This window comes from Lipotes vexillifer, unplaced genomic scaffold (genome assembly GCF_000442215.2).
Source record: "Lipotes vexillifer unplaced genomic scaffold, Lipotes_vexillifer_v1.1 scaffold513, whole genome shotgun sequence".
In the NCBI taxonomy this organism is placed as follows: Eukaryota; Metazoa; Chordata; class Mammalia; order Artiodactyla; family Lipotidae; genus Lipotes; species Lipotes vexillifer.
In genome coordinates, this window is record NW_006777952.1 from 1,257,337 (window position 1) to 1,279,437 (window position 22,101).

The 22,101-nt window shown below is 36.7% G+C and overlaps 1 protein-coding gene across 1 annotated transcript in view; it reads left to right on the forward strand.

The window, feature by feature from the left end:
* The window catches only part of EHHADH (enoyl-CoA hydratase and 3-hydroxyacyl CoA dehydrogenase), a 57,577-nt gene that overhangs the window by 3,532 nt on the left and 31,944 nt on the right, over positions 1-22,101 (forward strand). Inside the window, exons 2-5 of the mRNA XM_007451394.1 lie at positions 1,118-1,221; positions 5,976-6,148; positions 10,382-10,493; positions 19,158-19,262. Of these exons, the coding sequence (XP_007451456.1) occupies positions 1,118-1,221; positions 5,976-6,148; positions 10,382-10,493; positions 19,158-19,262 (494 nt within the window). The remainder of the gene's footprint in view (positions 1-1,117; positions 1,222-5,975; positions 6,149-10,381; positions 10,494-19,157; positions 19,263-22,101) is intronic.

Sequence of the window (22,101 nt, forward strand, 5' to 3'; positions counted from 1 at the left end):
TCCTGCCAGAAGTATGGAGGAAAGAAAATGCAAAAAGCATACCCAGTCCTTTGAGGACTATTCCCAAAAGTTGCATGTACCAAATCCGTTTCCATCCCATTGGCCAGAAATTAATGCCTCGGGCTGACCTTACTGCTGGGAAATGTAGTCTTTATTTTGGGCAGGCATGTATCCAGCTAAAAACCGGATGTTTAATACTTCGAAGAATGTCGGGATGGAGGGATATTTGGGGGTAACTTGCAGCCCCTGCCACATCACTTAGACTGTTATTTTTAGACAATTTCAGTTTCTTATATTATGCCAATATGACAAATTGGAAAGACTTTCTTGGGACTTCCCTGGTGACGCAGTGGTTAAGAATCCGCCTGCCAATGCAGGGGACACGGGTTCAATCCCTGGCCCGGGAAGATCCCACATGCTGTGGAGCAATTAAGCCCGTGCGCCACAACTATTGAGCCTGCGCTCTAGAGCCTGTGAGCCACAACCACTGAGCCCATGCACCACAACTACTGAAGCCCAAGTGCCTAGTGCCTGTGCTCCACAACAAGAGAAGCCACCGCAATGAGAACCCCATGCACCACAACAAAGAGTAACCCCCGCTCACCACAACTAGAGAAAGCCCACGCTCAGCAACGAAGATCCGACACAGCCGAAAATAAATAAATAAATAAATAATAAATTTATTTTTTAAAAAAAGACTTTCTTTCTTCTCAGAAGTTCCACGTCACTTTCTTTGTACCTTTATTACAGCACTTATCTTAGTGTGATATTGTGTTGTGTACATTTTGTTCTCCCTAGGATGTTGTAAACCCTCACTGTACATGGGATATGTATATAATATTTTTAAATTGATGGTGCTGATTCTAAGTGGTCAAAGTTACAGCAAAATGTAGGAAAACACTTATTTTTCTAAAGTTTATGTGTTTAATCAACTCAGTGCTTAATTTACAGTAGATATATATATTGTTAAATTAGTGAAAGTTTAATGATAAGTATCTAGGATTTTTATACATCGTGTATATGTTTAAGTTTTCATTGTTAGGAAAGGAAAAAAAAACTCTGAGATGGTAGAAATTTGATTCTGACTCATGCTTCATGTAATTTTTTTCCCTTTTAGTGAGACTGTTCTCCGTGGAATAAAAGAGGGTCTGCAGAAAGCTCTAACAGACCATACAGTAAAAGCCATTGTGATTTGTGGAGCAGATGGCATCTTCTCTGCAGGTAACCAGTGTCTAACCCTCTCCCACTCTCTCTGAAATCCTGCCACAGACTGAGATCAATGCTGCATTATCTGTCCCTGTGGGTAATACTATAGTGTGGGTAATGAATATGGGAGTTGAACGGGAATGAGAAACATTGTGGAGAAAGAGACAAGAGTCATAGGAGAGAACACAGAGAAGATGCTGACCTTACTCTCTTTTATATTGGATTGGGCCTTTGGAGGACATTTAGTTCCAGGCTTGATGGCTATTATAGCTGCTAGTATATATCTGCTGGTACATATCTGCTCTGCGTATGTCACCATCCTATGTGAGCCTGGGCAAGTCCCTTAAATCTTCTGAACCTCAATTTCTCTATTTATAAAATAGATACCATAATATTTATATCTTAACAGGTTTTTGTGAGAGTAAATGAGATAACACATCTGAAAGCCCTAGAGCAGTGCTTGTATGCAGAACATGTTCGATAAATGTTATTTTTTATTTTACACAGAGTCCTGCAGTGGAGTTCATTTTTCTTCTGATAGTCACCCATCTCAGTGACCATGCACTCTTTATTGGGTTGTCCTGTGAATATGCAAAATAGTGACAAAATACAGCAAAAGCGTCTGAAATGGTGATTTATTCACTGGTATTTGTGGCACCTTTTCTTCTTTTCCCAAATTATACCCTTTGACAAAAGTCCCATGGATATGAAGGCCCATGTATTCTTACTGTAGCCAGAGGAATTTTTTCCATTTTTCTTCTTCTTCTTCTACTTCTTTTTTTTTTTTTTTTGGCTAGAGGAATTTAATGTATGTCAGTGGTAACCTGAGAAGAAATAGATGTTGAAATCATAACAATGAATAAATATAAACACATTAATCACTATAATAATTACCGTTTAGCTTACCTGCTATGTGCCAGTACCGTGTAGCTTATTTACTTATTAACAATGAAAATAGTAATATTTTTACATACTTTATATTTTAATCCTCAGTAAATCCTACAGTTTCCATTTACAGATGAGAAGGCTAAGCCTAAGAGAAATTAAATAATGGGCCAAACATTAGCCAGCTATTAAATAGCTTACTCAACTGTTTGAAAACTTAAGGTTGGGAGCCCAAGATGGTGACTTTGAGGCATGGAGTGAGGGATCAGAATTATGAAAAATCAGAACTGATATTTCTTTGTAAAAAAGCAGGTAGGAGAGAATGTACTTAGAGTTCAGAGGCAGCAAAAATAATTGTTCTGGAAAAGCATTAGGGATTGTCAGACTTGACTTAATGGACTTAGATAGAACAATGTGCCCAACAATCGGAAAATATGTATTCTTCTCCAATCTGCAACTTTTACAAAAGTTGATCAGCTACTGGACTGTGAAAGCTTATCTCAATAAATTTCATTTAGAATGTCTCTGACAACAGTGCAATCAAGCTAGAAATCAATAACAAAAATATAACTAGAGATTCTCATGTGTTTGGAAAATAAATTCATTTTTTCATAACCTTTGAGTCAAAGCAGAAATCATAATGTAATTTAGAAAATATTTTTAACTGAATGATAATAAAAACAATATATAAAACTTGAGGGATACAGTTAAAGCAAAGCTTAGCAGGAAATGTATGACCTTAAAGGTATATATCAGAAAAGAAAAAAACACTGAAACATATTGTGGTAAGTGTTTATATTAAGGAACTGACAAAACAAACAGTAAAATAGATCCAAATGAAGTAGAAGGAAGGAAATGATAGAGGGGAAATTACTAAAATAGAACATGAATGTGAATCAAAAGAACAATAATATCAAAAGTTCTTTGAAAATACTAATAAAATTGATAAAGCTTCGGAGAGGCTTATCAAGAAAAAAAAAAGAGACAATACAAACAATACATATAAAGAATGACAAAAGGGATATCACTGAAGATGCTCTAGCCATTAAAAAAGATAATATGAACAAGTAGAAAAACAGAGCTTACAACATTGACTCAAGAAGAAACAGAAAACCATTAAAGAAATTGAGTCAGTAATCAAAAATCTCACAAAGTAAATTCAAGTCCCAGATGACCTCATTGGTAACCTCTAACTGAAAAGTCAAGGAAAATATTATTCTAATTTTACACAAACATTTCAGAGAATAAAAATAAGAGGGAACACTTTCTATATTAGTTTCCTGGGGCTGCCATAACAAGTAAGCACAAACTGAGTGGCTTAAAACAATAGAAGTTTATTCTCTCAGAGTTCCAGAGGCTAAAAGTTCAAAATCAAGATATCTGCAAGGCCATTCTTTCTCCAAAGCCTCTAGGGAGGAATCCTTCCTTGCCTCTTCTAGCTTCTGTGGTTGCTGTCAATCCTTGGCATTCCTTGGCTTGTTGCTGCATTATCCCTGTCTCTGCCTCTGTCTTCCTGTGGCTTTCTCCTCTGTGTCCAAATTTCCCTGATCTTATATAGACCCACAATGATCTAGTATGACCTCTTCTTTACCTGATTATATCTGCAAAGACCCTATTTCCAAATAAGATCACATTCACAGGTTCTGGGTGGACACCGTTCTATCCAGTACACTTCCCAACTCATTTTGTGAGGCTAGCATAACCTTGATAACAAAACCTGTCAAGGACAGTATGAAAAAGCAAAATTAAAGGCCAATTTTATTTGTAAACCTAGATATAAAACTCTGAAACAGTATATAATAAAACTGAATCTAACGATATATAAAAAGCATGATATATCACTTTCATCCCAGAAATACCAGATTCATTAAACATGAGAAATCAATGTAATTCATCCTATTAAAATATTAAAGGAGGAAAATCATGTGATTATTTCAAGAGATTCAGAAAAAAACACTTGGTAACGTTTAGCATGCATTAAAGATTAAAATTCTTAGTAAACTAAATATAGAAAGAAAATGTCTTCATCAGGCAAAATGTATCTATTTTTAAAAACCTACAGCAAACATCAAACAAAATGGTAAATTGAATGCTTTCCTTTTCAGAAAGAAATAAGACAAGGCTGGCTGCTATCACCATTTGTATTTGACATTATATTCTAGGCCCTGGCCAGCCTAGAAAAAGAAATAAAAGGTATAAGGATTGGGAAGGAAGAAACAGAACCATCATTATTCAGAAGAAATGAGTGTTTGTAAAAAATAAATCTATCAGAAAATTATTAGAATTAATAATAGAATTTAGGAATTTTGCTGGATGTAAAATCAGTATCCAAAGATTAATTGCATTTCTATGTGCCAGAGATAAACAGTTAAAAAGTGAAATCACTATACTCTTGTCTGTGCCTTGGTTTCTATAAAATTGGGATGATCATACTAACCTTTTGCTGCAAGTAGAAGAATGTAGTATAACATTTAAGAATGTGAGCTGTGTAGTCAAACTGCCTGAGCTCAAATCCTTATTCGACCAGTTACAGAATCATATGTCTGAACTAGTCACTTAACATCTCAAAGCCTTAAACTTAAACCTGTAAAATGGAAATTGTTAATAGACTATTTAACTTAGGTGTTAAGAAAATTAAATGAGACAATATATGAAACTACTTAGCCCAGTGCCTGATGTATAGTATTTATCCAACAAATGTTAATTGCTTCTGTTACTTGAAAAATTAGTTTAACCTAAAGTTACAGGAATAATAGACATGACATTCAGACTGAAGTTCACCTTGTTTCTCTAGAACCAAAAGGAATCTAAAAAAATAAAAATAAATAATAACAGTAGAGTGTGAAATATGATGGATTGGTGAGAAAAAAAGCATAATCCCTGGATGGATGCTAGATAAGGAGCAGGTAGCAAAAAAAAAAAAAAAAAAAAAAAAAAGAAAGAAAGGCTGAACATGAAATAATTAATTTAACTTTTTAACTTGTACCAGGCTTAATATTTTCAAAGAACACATAATGCTATACGGGAAAAGCTCACTACTATGTATAATGTTATGTGAAAAAAGGAAAATATAAAAAATGACTTTACAGAGTGTTCTCAATATTGTTAAAAATATATATTATAGTAAACATTCACTTAATTGTCACATCAGTCATAAGATAGGTATTGAAACAAAATGGTGAAATAACTTACTCAAGGTCGCAAAGCAATTTACATACATGCGTTGGGAAAAAACTAAAAATTCACCAAAATATTACATTGTTATCTCTGTGTGGTGATACTTGGAGTAATATTTTTGTCCTTTATAATTTTGTGTATTTTTCAAAATTTCTATAATGCATATTATTTTTATAATTAGGAAAAGCAGTAAATGTTGTTACTTTTATTGATCACAAAAAAGTCTATCACGGAAATGTAATTCTAAGCTGATTGATTAATATATAACTCACAAATATGTCTTCATTTTACCCTGAGGTTTTATATTGTAATGACTGATGCCCTTAAGAAAGATATGGGTCTAAATTGCTGTGAATAGAGTTGGTGAGCAGTATCATGCAAAAAATGGGAATGGCTGACTCAATCTTAGAATCTTTGCTTCCCTTTTCTGAGCTTTCAAATTTTTCTAAAAGTAGAGTTACTACTATCATATGGAAAGACAGATTTTAGATTACAGGACTTCTGATAAAGATTTGAGGATTTTCTCTCATATCTTTCTACATTTTCCAGGCTACTTGTTCCTTTACTGTGTCTGCAACCAAAGGATAAAGAGTTTCATGGGTCCAAAGAGGTCTGAGATTCCTTAAGTGTAATCTGGTAACTTATTGTTCCATAGCAAAGCCCAAGTCTTCTTCAACTCTCTTTTGTCCTTGTCTTTGTGTTCTTAGGTGCTGATATCCGTGGCTTCAGTGCTGATGTGACCTTTGACTTGACATTGGGAAGTGTAGTAGATGAAGTACAGAGAAACAAGAAGCCTGTGGTGGCAGCTATCCAAAGGGTGGCTTTAGGAGGGGGACTGGAGCTGGCCCTGGGCTGTCACTATAGGATTGCCCATGCAGAGGTAACAGAGGGGATCCATGTGGGATTTGATGTAGGGAGCTTTTCTTTAGAGCAAGCTCTAAATGTAGTCATAAGCATCAGAGGTGATCATTTTGAATGGTTAGCTTACTGGTTCACAACTCTTAGGTTTTTCTAGCACTGATGTTCAGCTGTTATGTATGAGTACAGTGTTACTCTTTGTTAAAATGTTGAAATATGTCCATTCTAGTTGATAAAGAGTTACTACCCTGAGCCTGTAACTGTCCCATCACTTCCTCTAACCCTAGCCTTTGGACCTTCCCATGACCCACTAGCTAAAGGGGAACTCCTGTACAGGACCCCCAGGACCTTGCTCTAATACTGTGGCCCACATCAGATTTCATTGAGCCATGCTCATGCAGTATGAGGTATTAATATTTTGACTATCACCCCTGAGTGTACATACTTATTGAAATTTTTGTTTCCTATCTCAAACATTTCAGTTTTGTGGTCTCACAATTTTTAGTACCTAAGAAGACAAGTTCCTATTGGAAACTGTGCACAACTGGTAAATCCATTTATTTCTGGAAATAGATTTAATTTGGGTTATTAGACATATAGATTGAGGTTTGTGATACCAGTCTTATAATAGTAATATTTTTATAAGTAATACATTTTTCTAATAATAAAGATAATATTCATCATTGTAATAGACTATAAAATACAGGAAAGTACAAAGATGTAAAACTGAAGTCACCATAAACTCACAGTTCAGAAATAACCACTATTGACATTTTATTTCTTCCTTGTCTTTTTCCTGTGTAATTTTTTTTCTTCACAATCTTTTTTTTTAAAAGAAACCAACTACGTTTGGAATTTTATTGTATTTCACTTGTACTCTTTTTATACTAATACCATATCTAAATTATTATTAAATATTCTTTATCCATTCTACCAATCTCTACCATTTACATTTAACATAATTACTGATAAGGAAGGACTTTTGCCATTTTGCTATTTGTTTTCTATGTCTTATATTTCTTCATTCCTCAATTCCTCCATTAATGCTTTTGTTTGTATTAAATGGATAAGTTCTAGTACCCTTTTAATTCTCTTATTGTTCCTTTCACTGTATATTTTTGAGTTATTTTCTTAGTGGTGGTTGCCCTGGAGATTAACATCTTAATTTCTGACAATCTAGTTCAGATTAATACCAACTTAATTTCAGTAGTATTTAAAAAATTTGCTCCCATATAGTTCTGTTACACACCCCCTTTATGCTGTTATTGTCACAAATTATATCATTATACATTGCATGCCCATCAATATAAATACATAATTATTGCTTAATGTAGTGGTCTTTTAAATCAGGTAAGAAAAAAGAGGAATTGCAAACAAAAAGTTACATTAATACTGTCTTTTATATTTACCTGTGTAGTTACCTTTTAACAGTGTTCTTTATTTCTTCATGTGGGTTTGAGTTACTGTCTAGTGTATTTTCATTTCATCCTGAAGGATTTCTTGTAGGGCAGATCTGCTAGCAACAAATTCAATTTTTATTTATCTGAAAATGTCTTAATTTGCCTTCATTTTTTAAAATAAATTTTAATTTATTTTTTTATTTTGGGCTGTGTTGGGTCTTCGTTGCTGCATGTGGGCTTTCTCTAGTTGCGGTGAGCGGGGACTACTCTTCACTGTGGTGCACAGGCTTCTCATTTTGGTGGCTTCTCTTGTTGTGGAGCATGGACTCTAGGCTCGCGGGTGTCAGTAGTTGTGGCTCACGGGCTCTAGAGTGTAGGCTCAGTAGTTGTGGTGCACGGACTTAATTGCTCCACAGCATGTGGGAATCTTCCCGGACCAGGGCTCGAACCTGTGTCCCCTGCATTGGCAGGCAGATTCTTAACAACTGCGCCACCAGGGAAGTCCCAATTTGCCTTCATTTTTAAAGACTAGTTTTGCTGGATGTAGAATTCTTGGTTGACAGTACTTTTCTTTCAGTACTTTGAACGTGTCATCCCACTGGCACTGGTCTCCCTGGTTTCTTTTTTTATTATTTTTATTTATTTATTTTTGGTTGTGTTGGGTCTTTGTTGCTACGTGTGGGCTTCATCTAGCTGCGGTGAGTGGGGTCTACTCTTCCTTGTGGTGCGCAGGCTTCTTATTGTGGTGGCTTCTCCTGTTGCAGAGCACGGGCTCTAGGTGCATGGGGTTCAGTAGCTGTGGCATGTGGGCTCAGTAGTCGTGGCCAGCGGGCTCTAGAGTGCAGACTCAGTAGTTATGGCACATGGGCTTTGTTGCTCCGTGGCATGTGGGATCTTCCCAGACCAGGGCTTGAACCCAAGTCCCCTGCATTGACAGGTGGATTCTTAACCACTGTGCCACGAGGGAAGCCCTCTCCATGGTTTCTGATGAGAAATTTGCTGTCAGTCTTATTGTAAATATTCCTTAAAAATATCATTTTAAATGGCTGCATAATTTTTCATCTTATAGATTTATCATAATTTATTTAACCATTTCCCTATGTTGTTTTAATTTTTTATAAAACTTATAAATAAAGACACATATCCTAAGTGTTCCTTTTTCTGTGTTCCTAATACCATGACCTTCTGCACACTGAGTGCAGATCTAAGTTATAAGCAATAGTAAGTCAGGGGATAGGGATGACCACTGGTGGGAAAAATGGTGATCAACTGCTAGGAAAGCCTCATATGAGAGAGGCTCAAACATTCCAGGTATTTTGGAGCTGTTGGCATCACAATTTGGGCAAATGGCAGTCTGTATTTAAGTACCCTCCTCCTCCCATCCTTATACCTGGAAAATGACTAACAGAGCTTTGGCCACTTTTAAGGCCAAGAGAGGCATGTGATTAAGGTCTCACTCAATCTCACCCTCTCATCTAGACTGAGGTTGCTGCCTAACTTTCTTCCTTTCCCCCTCCCTTCCTTTCTTCCTCGCTTCCTTTCTTCCTCCCTTTCTTCCTCCCTTTCTTTCTCCCTTTCTTTCTCTCTTTCTTTCTTTCTTTCTTTCTTTCTTTCTTTCTTTCTTTCTTTCTTTCTTTCTTTCTTTCTTTCTTTTTCTTTCTTTCTTTTTTTATAATAGCTTCATTGAGATATAATTCATATACCATATAATTCACTCATTTAAAGTGTACAGTCCAGCGGTATATTAGTATATTCACAGAGTTATGCAATCATTACCACAGTTGATTTTAGGATATTTCATCACCCTCAAAAGAAACTTCACACCTTTTAGGAGTAAACCATCATTTCCCTCTCCCCCAGTCCTAGCAATTACTAATCTACTTTCTGTCTGTATGGATCTGCCTATTCTAGACCCTGCATGTAAATGAAAACATACAATATGTTGTCTTTTGTGTCTGTTTTTTTCCACTTAGCATTGTTTTCAAGGTTCACCTGTGTTGTAGCATGTCATTAGTATTTTATTCCTTTCCATGGCTGAATATTTCTTTTTATGGATATACCACATTTTCTTTATTCATTCATTACTTGATGGACATTTGGATTGTTTCTTCTTTCTTGGATTTATGAACAATGATGCTATGAAAATTTTTGCACAAGTGTTTTTTGTGGGCATGTTTTCATTTCTTTTGGGTATATATAGAGGAGTGGAATTGCTGGGTCGTATGGTAACTCTATGGTTAACCTTTGAGAAACTGCCAAGTTGTTTTCCAAAGTGACTGCATCATTTTACGTTCCCACCAGCAATGTATGAGGGTTTTGTATGCTCCACATACTCTCTAAAACTTGTTATTGTATTTCTTTTTTATTATAGCCATCATAGTGGGTATGAAGTGGTATCTTGTAGTTTTGATTTGCATTTCCCTGATAGCTAATGATATTAAGCATCTTTTCATGTGCTTATTGGCCATTTGTATCTTTTTGGAGTAATGTCTATTCAGATGCTTTGCCCATTTGAATTGGATCATTTGCCTTTTTATTATTGAGTTGTAAAAGTTCTTTATATATTCCACATATATTATTAGCAAATATTTTTTCCCATTTTGTGAATAATAGAGTCAGAGAAGAATTGTGTAAGAAGCTGGGGATGTGTTTCAACATGAAGACTTAGGGATGGCACAGCTCTATTTATGCTATTAATTAAAGGAGAGGGTGTGCACTAATTTTCTCTGTAGGAACTCTCACTGAATTCTATGCAGCAATGTTTTTGAGGGTGTGAGAAACCCAGGGGAATGCTTGCCTTGACTCTGAATATATCATCTCATTCTAATGACCTTTATGCCTTCAATCTTCAATAGGCTCAAGTTGGCTTCCCAGAGGTCACACTAGGAATCCTTCCTGGTGCAAGAGGAACCCAGCTTCTCCCCAGACTTATTGGAGTTCCTGCTGCACTTGACTTAATTACCTCAGGTCAGTACTAACCCTGCCAATGTCTGTCTAGTTCAATGTGAGGAACTGGACTAGGATTTAGAAACATTCTGGCTTGACCATTCCCTACCCATGTAATTTTAAGAGGATACTTTAACTTCTTTGATGTCAATTTTCTCATCTTTAAATGTAAAGAATGCCTTTTCTGAGAGCTTCTCAAAAGTTACCATGAAGAGCAAATGTGAGTGCCTTCTAAATGAAAGTATATACAAAACCCTAATCACATTTAAGTGTCTACTCATAGATGCTGGTTTCACATAGGGTGAAATTATATTCACATAGGGTGCATTATATTCAGATCTAATTTAGAACTTATAATATAAACAAGAATTAAAACCAGAATTTCCAAGGAAAGATTTCAAATTTTAGTTTGGAAATGACTGCATTTTTCATTTCCCAGGTGTTAAAATATTAGCTTCAAATAGTTTTCTCTTTCAATAGGGAATGTGAACAATGCAACACTAGAAATCATCTAGAGACCCTGAATTTACGAAATATGATAAGACATAGAAAGATATTGCCAGTCGAAGTGAGGTTGGATGAAAGAACATACATAACTATTTACTCCAAACAGGTAGAACTAATGAGGCCTTGGGCTAGACACTTTACCTCTCTGTGCCTTAGTTTCCTCATAAATGTTTATGACAATAGCACTTAGCATATGGTGGTGTGGTGAAGATTAGATACCTTAATGCATACAATGTGTTTAGAACAGTCCTAGACATGGTAAAAAGTGTTAGCTATATGTTATTATTCCCATATCTGACTTTAGTGAAAGAGGAGGATTGAGTAAAAATAAGATGAGGATCTTGGTAATAGACTATATCCCAAAGAATGGGCAATAAAAAGAGCACAATCTTTAGAATCAAAGACCTGAGCTTGAATCCCAGCTTTACCACATATAAAGAATATGCCTTGTACAAATTAATTTTTATTCACTCATGCAGCAGCTGTTTAATTTTTTCTCATGTGCTGGGCCCTGTTGTAGGCAGTGGGCCTATAGAGGTAAATCAAACCTACAAAAACTCCTGCCCTTATGGAGATTATATACAGAAAACAATAACAATAATTATCAATTCAAAAATGCACAGTGTTTTCCACATCTTTGAAATCAGGACACCTCTTACATTCATTGTGAGTTGTGGTTTGATTGGCTGTGTTTCTCTTCCCTTGTTTCTGTGGGTCAGGAATTTGGGAACAGCTTAGTTGGGTTCTAGCTCAAGGTTTCTCGTGAAGTTGCAGTCAAGATACTGACTGGGGCCATAGTCATCTGAAAACTTGACTGGGGCTGGAGGATCTACTTCCAAGATCTACTTCCAAGATGGCGCACTCACATGGATGGCTGCTGCTGACTGTTGGCAGGAGGCTTCATTTCCTCTCCACATGGACCTCTCTCTAGAGCTGCCTGCATATCCTCACAGCATGGAAGCTAGCTTCCTCTAGAGTGGGTGATCCAAGAGAGAGCAAGGCAAAGACTGCAATGTCTTTTATGACATAGCTTTGGAGTCACATGCCATCTTTTCTGAACTATTCTATTGATTATACAAGTCTTCCCCATCCAACTTGGGAGGGGAACTTGAATACCTAGAGGTCAAACACATGGCAGGTCACTTTGGAGACCAGCTACCACACTGTATACTCTTCTTAAACTCCATGCCTACCTATTATGTAAGTAGTATACATGGTAGGTTAGACGGAGATCAGTGCTAAGGAGAAAACATAAAGCAGAAAGGGGAAATGTAAAATGATAGGGCTGGGGGTTGGGTAATATTTTAGGTAGTATAGTTGGGAAAGGCTTTCCTACAAACAGAATGTGAGTGAATACCTGAAGGATGGAGGAAGCTTGTTATGCCAATATCTGGAGGAAGATATTCCACACAGAGAAAATAGCAAATACCAAGCCCTGAGGTAGGGGCATACTTGGAAATTTCAAAGAACAGCAAGAAGGTCAATGAAGCTAGAGTAAGGTGAGTAAGGGGAAGAGTAGTAGGGGGTGAAGTCACATCAGGTAGGGCCTTGAAGATTATAGAGAGAACTTTGGCTTTTCTTCTGAATGAGGTAGAAAGGCATTAGAGTGCTTTGAGCAGAAAACTAACAAACATGCTGTCACTTATGTTTTTTAAAAGCTCACCCTGGCTACTGAAAATATATTAATTGGAGGTAAGGCCAGAAATAGGAAGACTGATTAGAAGCCTGCTTTAATAATCCAAGGGAGCCATGACGGGAGGTTAGACCTGAGTGGTAACAATGTAAATGGTGAGACATGGTCAAATTCTGGATATATTTTGAGCCAACAGGATTTTGTGACAGACCAAATGTGAGAGGTGAGGGAAAGGGGAGAGAAAATGATGATTCTAATGGCCTCAGCAGCTGGAAGGATGGTGCCATTACTGAGAAAAGGGGAATTCTGCTGGTAGAGCAGGTTGTAGGGAGGAATCACAAGAGCTTAGTTTTGGACATGTTAAGGTTTGACATCCAACTTGAGGTGTCAGGTAGACAGTTGGATAGACTGGCCTGAAATTTAGAAGGGAGATTGTATGAACTTCTCTCAGTCTTCATTTTCTCATCAGTAAAACAACCACATAGTTGTGTAAGGAATAATGAAATTACATGACTTGCTTCTGGTATAGTACCTGTCATGTCACAGAGGAGACATTTTATAAATGGTAACTGTCATAGGCATAATGATGCCTCTCTCCAAGATGTCCACGTCCTAATACCTAGAACCTGTGAATATATTACCTTACATTCAAAAGAGACCTTGCAGGTGTGATGAAATTAAGGATCTCAAGATGGGAGATTATTCTAGATTGTCTAGGTAGGCCCAATTTATCACAAGCGTCCTTAGAAGAGGAAGGCAGGAGGGAGAGAAGATGATACACAGCTGGCTTTGAAGATGGAGGAAGAGAAGAAATGTAGGCAGCCTCTGGAGGCTAGAAAAGCCCAGGAACAGATTCTCTCTCAGAGCCTCCAGAAGGAGCACAGTTCCGCTGACCTATTTTAGATTTCTGACTCCTAAACTAAGATAATAAATGTGTGCTGTTTTAAGATGCAATGTTTGTGGTAATCTGTATAGGAAACTAATACAGTAGCCATTAATAATGATGATATTAAGACTCTTGCTTCTGGAAAACATTTTTTTTCCTAAGAAGGGATGCTAAAAAATTGTTACTGAAAGTTGAAGATTCCCTACTGATGTTAATGAAGAAAAATACTAGCTCTATAGGCACTGCCCCCATAGGAAATTAATAAGTAAATAAATTTAGATTAAATTAATAAATAGCTAACCTTTTCTGCTCTTCTGAAAACCATAAGAGAGATAATTCTGGAAAGTGGAACAATTACAACAACCACTGCTTCTCCACAATTCCCTTAAAATGCCACCTGAAAACAACTGAATCTTTAGCAGTAACCACAAAACACACGCTTGGGCACAATGCAGTTCATTCCCTGACATTCTCTGTCCAATCAAATGATGAAAACTACAGTGCCCTGATGTTCCTTCTGCTGTTATTTTCTAGGTCCCGTCTTTCTTTTTCACTGAACAGCATAGAAAGCCTTTTCTCTATTCTCATAGAGCTTTGTCTCAGCCCCATAGTTACTTTATGATCTTTCCCAGGACAGGGATGCCCTCAGACTCTAGTCTTTGATGAGGTACCTCTTGCCACCCAGGGTACTGGGGAAGAAGCTGCGAATGGCATCTTTATCCTGCCAGTCTTTCAGATTTAGTTAGGTCCATGTGGGTTTTCTCTATACTCGAACAAGATGTTAAGGGTGAGTTTTAATATCCAGGGCTCCCAGTCAGCAATAATAAATATCAGCAAATATTATTTCATGACTAAGACAAACAAAACAGACCAAAAAAAAAAAACTATGAAAATATTCTGTGTCATTAGAAAAATGAAACATAAATGTGAGTCTGTTGAAACAGATTAAAGGCAACAAAAAATCTTAGAAAACTCACAATATTCTAAATTAGAAAAGAAAATATTTTATTTATTAAATAAGAACACCCTGTTTAAAATCAAAACATTAGCCAGAATAACTTTGAAGCAATAAAAAAAAAGATGCAATATAACAGACTACTGAATCAGCAACATAGATGATAGAGACACGTTTATAGAATTCAGAAGAATTTCTAAAAAAAATACAGAAAATGTAAATGAAGGCAGCAGACATGAGAGGTCTATAATAGAGGCCTCTGCTATGAATAATAAAAGCTCCCAGAGCACAAAGAGAAAAGGGGAGAAGCAATAATGATAGGAAAAAATAGAAGGATCTCTTCAGATACATAAAAGAATCAGAGATTGTATTTTAGTAAGCACCTCATTTTCCTGGAAAAACTGATGAGATGTCAATGCCTTGTATTTTGATAAAGATTTTAAATTTCCACGAAATAGACTCCTGCAAGCTTCCAAAGGATAAAAACAAAACACAACAAAAGGTTACTCTTGAAACAGCTAAAATCACTCCAGCCACAAATGAATTCTCAACGTATGGAACATTTGTATACTAAGATGCTATACAGTCTTAAATGTGGTCTAAATCAGGAGTTCTTAAAGTGCGGCCTAGGAACTCGTAAGTGTACCTAAGACTATTGTGTATGGGGGGGCAGGGTGTGGGGGTGGGGTCCATGGAGTCAGAACTATTTTCATAATAATAAGATATTGCTTGCCTTTTCCACTCTCATTCGCTCACAAATATACAGTGGAATTTTCCAGAGGTTATTGTATGCCATGCGGTATCAAAACAGATGGAATGCAGAAGCAGAAATGAGAATCCAACTGTCTTCTATTAGGCCAGACATTAGAGAAATTTGCAAAAATATAACAACACTCTTCTCACTAAAGTTTTAAAATTTTGAAAATAGAGTTATTTTGCATAAAAATTTATTTATGTTAATATGTAATAGGTTTATCATGGTTATTTTAAAGTGATTTAATAAAGATACATTTTTAAAGTTCTCAGTTATAATTTCTAATATAGTAAATATTAATAGAAATAACCCATATAAAAAAAAGCTCTTTGGCATATTCCATAATTTTTAAGAGTGCAAAGGGGTCCCAAGACTAAAAAGTTTGAGAACTGCTAATCAATACACTTTAAAAAAAAATAAATTTATTTATTTTATTTTATTTATTTTTGGCTGCGTTGGGTCTTCGTTGCTGTGTGTGGGATTTTCTCTAGTTGCAGCGAGCGGGAGCTACTCTTAGTTGTGGTGTGCGGGTTTCTCATTGCAGTGGCTTCTGTTGTTGCAGAGCACAGGCTCTAGGCACGCAGGCTCAGTAGTTGTGGCTCACGGGCTCAGTAGTAGTGGTTCTCGGGCTCTAGAGCACAGGCTCAGTAGTTGTGGCGCAGGGGCTTAGTTCCTCTGTGGCATGTGGGATCTTCCCGGACAAGGGCTCGAACCCTTGTCCCCTGCATTGGCAGGCGGATTCTTATCCATTGCACCACCAGGGAAGCCCCAATACACTTATGTTTTGACACAGAAACCACAATACAAAACTGTGCACACATGGTCCAAATTAGAAAATAATGAGTCTATATTATTACTAATATATAATTTCTAGTGTAAAATTTATACAGTTACTAATATATAATTTAGACTAAAGTCTAAAATGGCTTTTTCCCCCTTTAAATGGGGAGATGTTATAAATTCTTTAGAGCATGAAAAGGGAGTTAAAAACTAAATTTCTTGTCTTCAATAAATTAGATTAGAAGTTGCTGTAATTTACAGTGGTATGATAAGTACACTTTTAAGAATGTGAACTATTTTAAGTACCTAATGTAGAATTCATAAGAGGATGCTTACAATCAACCCAACATACTACAGAAATTCAAAGCACATGAGAGGGTTAATTCTGCAAAAGACAAAATAGAAAGGAAGCAAAGCAGCATAAAATATAGGGGGAGGGCTTCTCTGGTGGCGCAGTGGTTGAGAGTCCACCTGCCGATGCAGGGGACGCGAGTTTGTGCCCCGGTCCGGGAGGATCTCACATGCCACGGAGCGGCTGGGCCCGTGAGCCATGGCCGCTGAGCCTGCGCGTCCGGAGCCTGTGCTCCGCAACGGGAGAGACCACAACAGTGAGAAGCCCGCGTACCATTTATTCTCAAAAATTAATCCCCGACCAAAAAAAAAAAAAAAAAAAAAAAAAAAAAAAAAAAAAAAATATATATATATATATATATATATATATATATATATAGGGGGAAATCATAATATGAAATGAAATGAAATCAAAATCAAATTTAAAATGAAATCAAAATCATTTCATAGTGTGAAATGAGTCTGTAAATTCTAAGGTTTATAAAAATTAAAGCATGTGGGGGAATATTGAGGAATTGTGTGTTCCTGCTTTCAGTATTAAGCCTGAAAGGCAAGAATATCTTGGAGGAAATCAGGAAGGAATTTGGTTTCTTTGACAAAAAGAAATAAAGTGAACTAGGATTCACCTTTTTCAAAGCACTGCTGTTTATAGAAATATCACTATTTTTAACATGATGAAGAAAAGAGGTAAAAATAGTAAGAATATGATAGATTTTGATTTGCATAGAGAAGGTCACAGTGAATTAGAAGAAAGCTAACATTGGAATCATACACCTATCTTTTTATTTTATTTTATTTTATTTTTTAACATCTTTGTTGGAAACCTATCTTTTCAAGTAGTCTGTACAATTTTAAGGGGACTTTAAAATGGCATCTGGAAAGGGTTCCATGTAGAAATTTTTTTCTAAAGCTTAGAAGAGAAGCCACAAAGAAAATTGGAAAGAATTGAGATTACCTGGCTTGGAGAAGTCTCAACTTCAGTTGCCCCAGTCTCTTTATAGTAGATCTAGGCAGGGCTTTTATTAGATTGGACAGTGGTTATTGTCTACACTCAGAGCAACACAAGAAAGAACAAGTTTAAATCTCAGCATGAGGATTTGGGTTGGATATACAGAGCTGTGTCTTCAGGTCCTTGAAACAGAATAAAAGTACCTGAAATCTCATTGACTCTGTAAGAACAGTAGTGGTCCTTCCAACTTTTGTGAAATCCAGGTCAGAAGAAAACATTACAGCTAACGGAATTTTCAATTCATCCTATGGACATCTCATGTTTCCCCTGCTCAGTTGCCCCAAAGATCCTTTTAGTACCCAGGTTTTCATATTCCATTCCGTGTCCCTTTGGGCCCCTTAACCTAGAGAGTCTGATTCACTCACCCCTCACTCAAGTGATTTTGTACAGAGGAGACTTCACCCTTGAAGCCACTTGCCTACCCCCCACTGCCCTCCTCACCCCAGGCGGAGATCTGGAAGCCTGTTTTCAAAGGCATTTCCAGAAAACTGCCCAAATATTGCTGTTACAGTGTGACCCCTGCCCAAAATCATTGAATTGTCTATCCGATCAAGAAAAGCCATTGGTAGCTCTCCGAAGCACTAATAAGAACTGGGAATGGAGGGTTTGTCTCAGAGATGGCAACCACCAACACTCTGTAAGAGCAGCAAAGACCATGGAGTTGTTGCCAGCAAGACTGACTTGGTGATTGCTCTTCAGAAGCCCAGATGGTGCTGGTAAACAAGCAAGCAATGTGTCGCTGTCTCTCTCCTGACCCTGTGGTGAGGGAAGCTTATATCCCTTAACCTCCTGCTTCAGAGCGTGCAGATCAAATTACGTATTTATGCCTGCTGGAGAATGTGGGAGTAATGCAAGCCCTCATCAAACTTCTGTAACCTCCTAGAGCTTCCAGTCTATACCAGAGGCTGCCAGTGTCACTAGTGGATGGTAGGTGCCCCTGGCACCACCGCCACCAGACACTAGATGTCACCACCTGTGAAGTGAGATTTACGCTGTTGCTGTTCCTTAGTGTTACTCACTCCAGCTAAAAACCCTCAGTTGAGCACTCAGTTTGCCAAGCTTGGGATCATGGGACACACCCTAGTGCCAGGTCTGAAGGAACAATTGTCTGATCATCTCTGTTTCTTTTTTAGCTTCCTTTTTAGCTCCAAAGCTCACACATTAGCAATTCCACAAACTAAGGGAGGGTCGAGATGCTGGGTAGCCAAAAAATGGCAGAGGTCCACCCCACTTTTCCTGTGAAATTTTGATTATAACTTATGTGATATCAACTTAATAATTCTTTTCCCCTGTCTATCCAACTATATTTGTGTTTGAGCTCAGTTCGTAATCAATGGCAGCCTATGGTGTATGCTAGTATAAGAACAGATAGTACTGCTATTGCTGTGCTGCTACTACCTCTGTTATTTTTTATCTCTATTATTATCAAACGATAAATCCTCATTATTATACAGAGATTTATAGTTCATAAAGTGCTTCTAATAGAGATTTACAGAATAGAAGGAAAATGTATTATTTTCACTTAATACTCAGAATTACCAAGGTAAGCATAATTTTTGCCATTTACCAACGAAGAAATTGTGGTCCTAGTACAGTTCACACAAATAGTGCAAGGTAGAGCTGGAACTTGAATCAAAATTTTCTGATTACCTCTGCAGTAATCTTTCCACTGTAACAGTCAGCGTGGTGCTTGTTTAGTTAGTAACAGATGTTTATACCCAGGACAAGTGAATTTTCCTACTAGAGGGAGTGATGTTTTTGGTTTAATCTCACATTGTTCTTTGATTTGTTTTATTTTGTTTTCTTTTAGGAAGACATATTTCGGCAAATGAAGCTCTTAAGCTGGGTATTCTAGATAAAATTGTGAACTCAGATCTGGTTGAAGAAGCAATCAAATTTGCCCAGAGAGTTTCAGGTAAAGAAGATAATAATAAAACTAGCACAAATTGGAAACAAGTTAAATGTCCGTCTTAATAAGGAACTCCTTAAATATTTTATGGTACATCCAAATAGAATATGATACAGTTTTTTTTTAATTGGAGTATAATTACTTTACAATGTTGTGTTAGTTTCTGCTGTACAATGAAGTGAATCAGCTATATGTATACCTATATCTCCTCCCTCTTGAACCTCCCTCCCTGCCCCCCACCACCCCACCCATCTAGGTCATCACAGAGCACCTAGCTGAGCTTCCTGTGTTTTATAGCATGGTCCCACTAGCTAGCTATTTTATGCATGGTAGTGTATATATCAATCCTAATCTCCCAATATGTCCCACCCTCTCCTTCCCTCTCTGTGTCCACATGTCCATTCTCTACGTCTATGTCTCTATTCCTTCCCTGCAAATAGGTTCATCTGTACCATTTTTCTAGATTCCACATACATGCGTTAGTATACGATATTTGTTTTTCTCTTTCTGGCTTACTTCACTCTGTATGACAAGACTCCACATATCTACAAATGACCCAGTTTTGTTCCTTTTTATGGCTGAGTAATATTTCATTGTATATGTGTACAACATCTTCTTTATCCATTCATCTGTCATTGGACATTTAGGTTGTTTCCATGTCCTTGCTATTGTAAATAGTGCTGCAATGAATATTTGGTAACATGTGTCCTTTTGAATTATGGTTTTCTCAGGGTATATGTCCAGGAGTGGGATTGCTGGGTCATATGGTAGTTCTATTTTTAGTTTTTTAAGGAACCTCCATACTGGAGGTTGATACAGTGGCTGTATCAATTCACATTCCCACCAACAGTGCAAAAGGGTTCCCTTTTCTCCACACCCTCTCCAGCATTTATTGTTCGTAGATTTTTTGGTGATGGCCATTCTGACTGGTGTGAAGTGATACCTCATTGTAGTTTTGATTTGCATTTCTCTAATAATTAGTGATGTTGAGCATCTTTTCATGTGCCTCTTGGCTATCTGCATGTCTTCTTTAGTGAAATGTCTATTTAGGTCTTCTGCGCATTTTTTAATCGGGTCGTTTTTTTGATATTGAGCTCCATGACCTATTTGTATATTTTGGAGATTAGTCCTTTGTCCGTTGCTTCATTTGCAAATACAGTTTTAAAATGAATGAGAAACTCTATGTATTGACATGGTATGAATGCCATGATGTATTGTATGGTTAAATGAAAAAAGCATCATTGTGTACAGTGGTTCAACATTTGTGTAACAAGAAAGGGGGGATGGGATTGAATGTTTATATAGGGAGAGTGTATATTTGTAACTGTCTCTGTATAGGATACTTCTGTAACTATTCACAAGAAAGGATTGATGATTGCCTCTGGGAATGGGGCTGACCAGCCAGCAGAAGCAGTTAAAAGTAGATGTGCCTTTTTATTCTTCTGTACCTTTTGAATTTTTATTGAATGAGTGTATCTTCTATTAAGAAACATAACTAAAATTTAAGAAAAAACAAGCAAACAAACATTTCAGCCATTAGAAGACAGGCTCTATAATTTACCACAATGAAGCCATGGTTCTGTCTCAGTGAGCTACATTCCTTTAAGAGTTCTTTGGAGTGGCATTCCTAGATTTCTTTTTTTTTAAAAAATGTTCCTTTTTGATTTTTGGAGGCTGGCCGCAAGATGGAGAGGGTTAAAGAGCATCAGAAAAAATAATTGGGAGGAATATTGGGCTATAGGCAGTGTTCATCTCCCTCGGTTGGTGGTAGGTAATGGCTAGGTGTCATTCAAAGGCTTCTTTTGAAAAAGTCATTCTTTTGTCCACCCTGGCAGGGACCAAACACTTCCCTGAAATAATCTTTCTTTTTGTGGCTCTAACCAGTTACTGTTTCATTTCAATAGCAAAAGCTTGAACTGGAAAGGCCAGGAACTGTAAGGAGAAAATACTGGTGACTCTAAAGAGAGTTAGCAAGGCTTTGCCCAAAAGGGAATGAGTTTCCTGCTGTCTTTCTCTGCTTTCCAGATAATCTTCACCACAGTTTCATCACTGGTTTCATTGTGCCTCCTGGAAGCATTTATTGTTTTGTTGGAAGTCATTTGGCCTACAGCAAAGGCTATTTGCATTTGTAGGTTCCTAAATGTTTTTTGGTTTGGGGCTTAAGAGAGACCCATGTCTATCATTTACACCTGTAGTTTTAGTTTGTAAAGGCCCTGATTTTGAGAGAAGTTCTTTTCTTTGACTGATTTCCAGAGATTCAAATTTGAGAGTTAAGTTACTACAAGAGATAGATGAGTATCATGGTCTGGTACACTTATAAAATGATCTGTTTTAATTACTAAAATTTATTTAGTTTTAAAAATTAATTTTACATTAAAATTTTAAACACTAAATTGTTATTTTTTTAAATTTATAAAACGGTCTACCCAATCTCAGTAATATTACAGTTTGTCCACTTGGTGGCATCCAAATATTGAGGAGGAATCATTTGCTTTAAAATTTGGTAATTTACCTGTTAACGATAGGAGAATGGTTCTGGGCTTTGGACAATTATGTATAACTATTTTAAATGATAATCATGAAAACTTTGTAGAAATGTTAAATTGTGATATAAAAATGTCTAAATACAAATTTACATATAGTCTATACTTATGCTACATAGAGTATTATGAATACAGACAAAAATTTTGTTGTTGTTTTTTTAAACATCTTTATTGGAGTATAATTGCTTTACAATGGTGTGTTAGTTTCTGCTTTATAACAAAGTGAATCAGTTATACATATACATATGTCCCCATATCTCTTCCCTCTTGCATCTCCTTCCCTCCCACCTTCCCTATCCCAC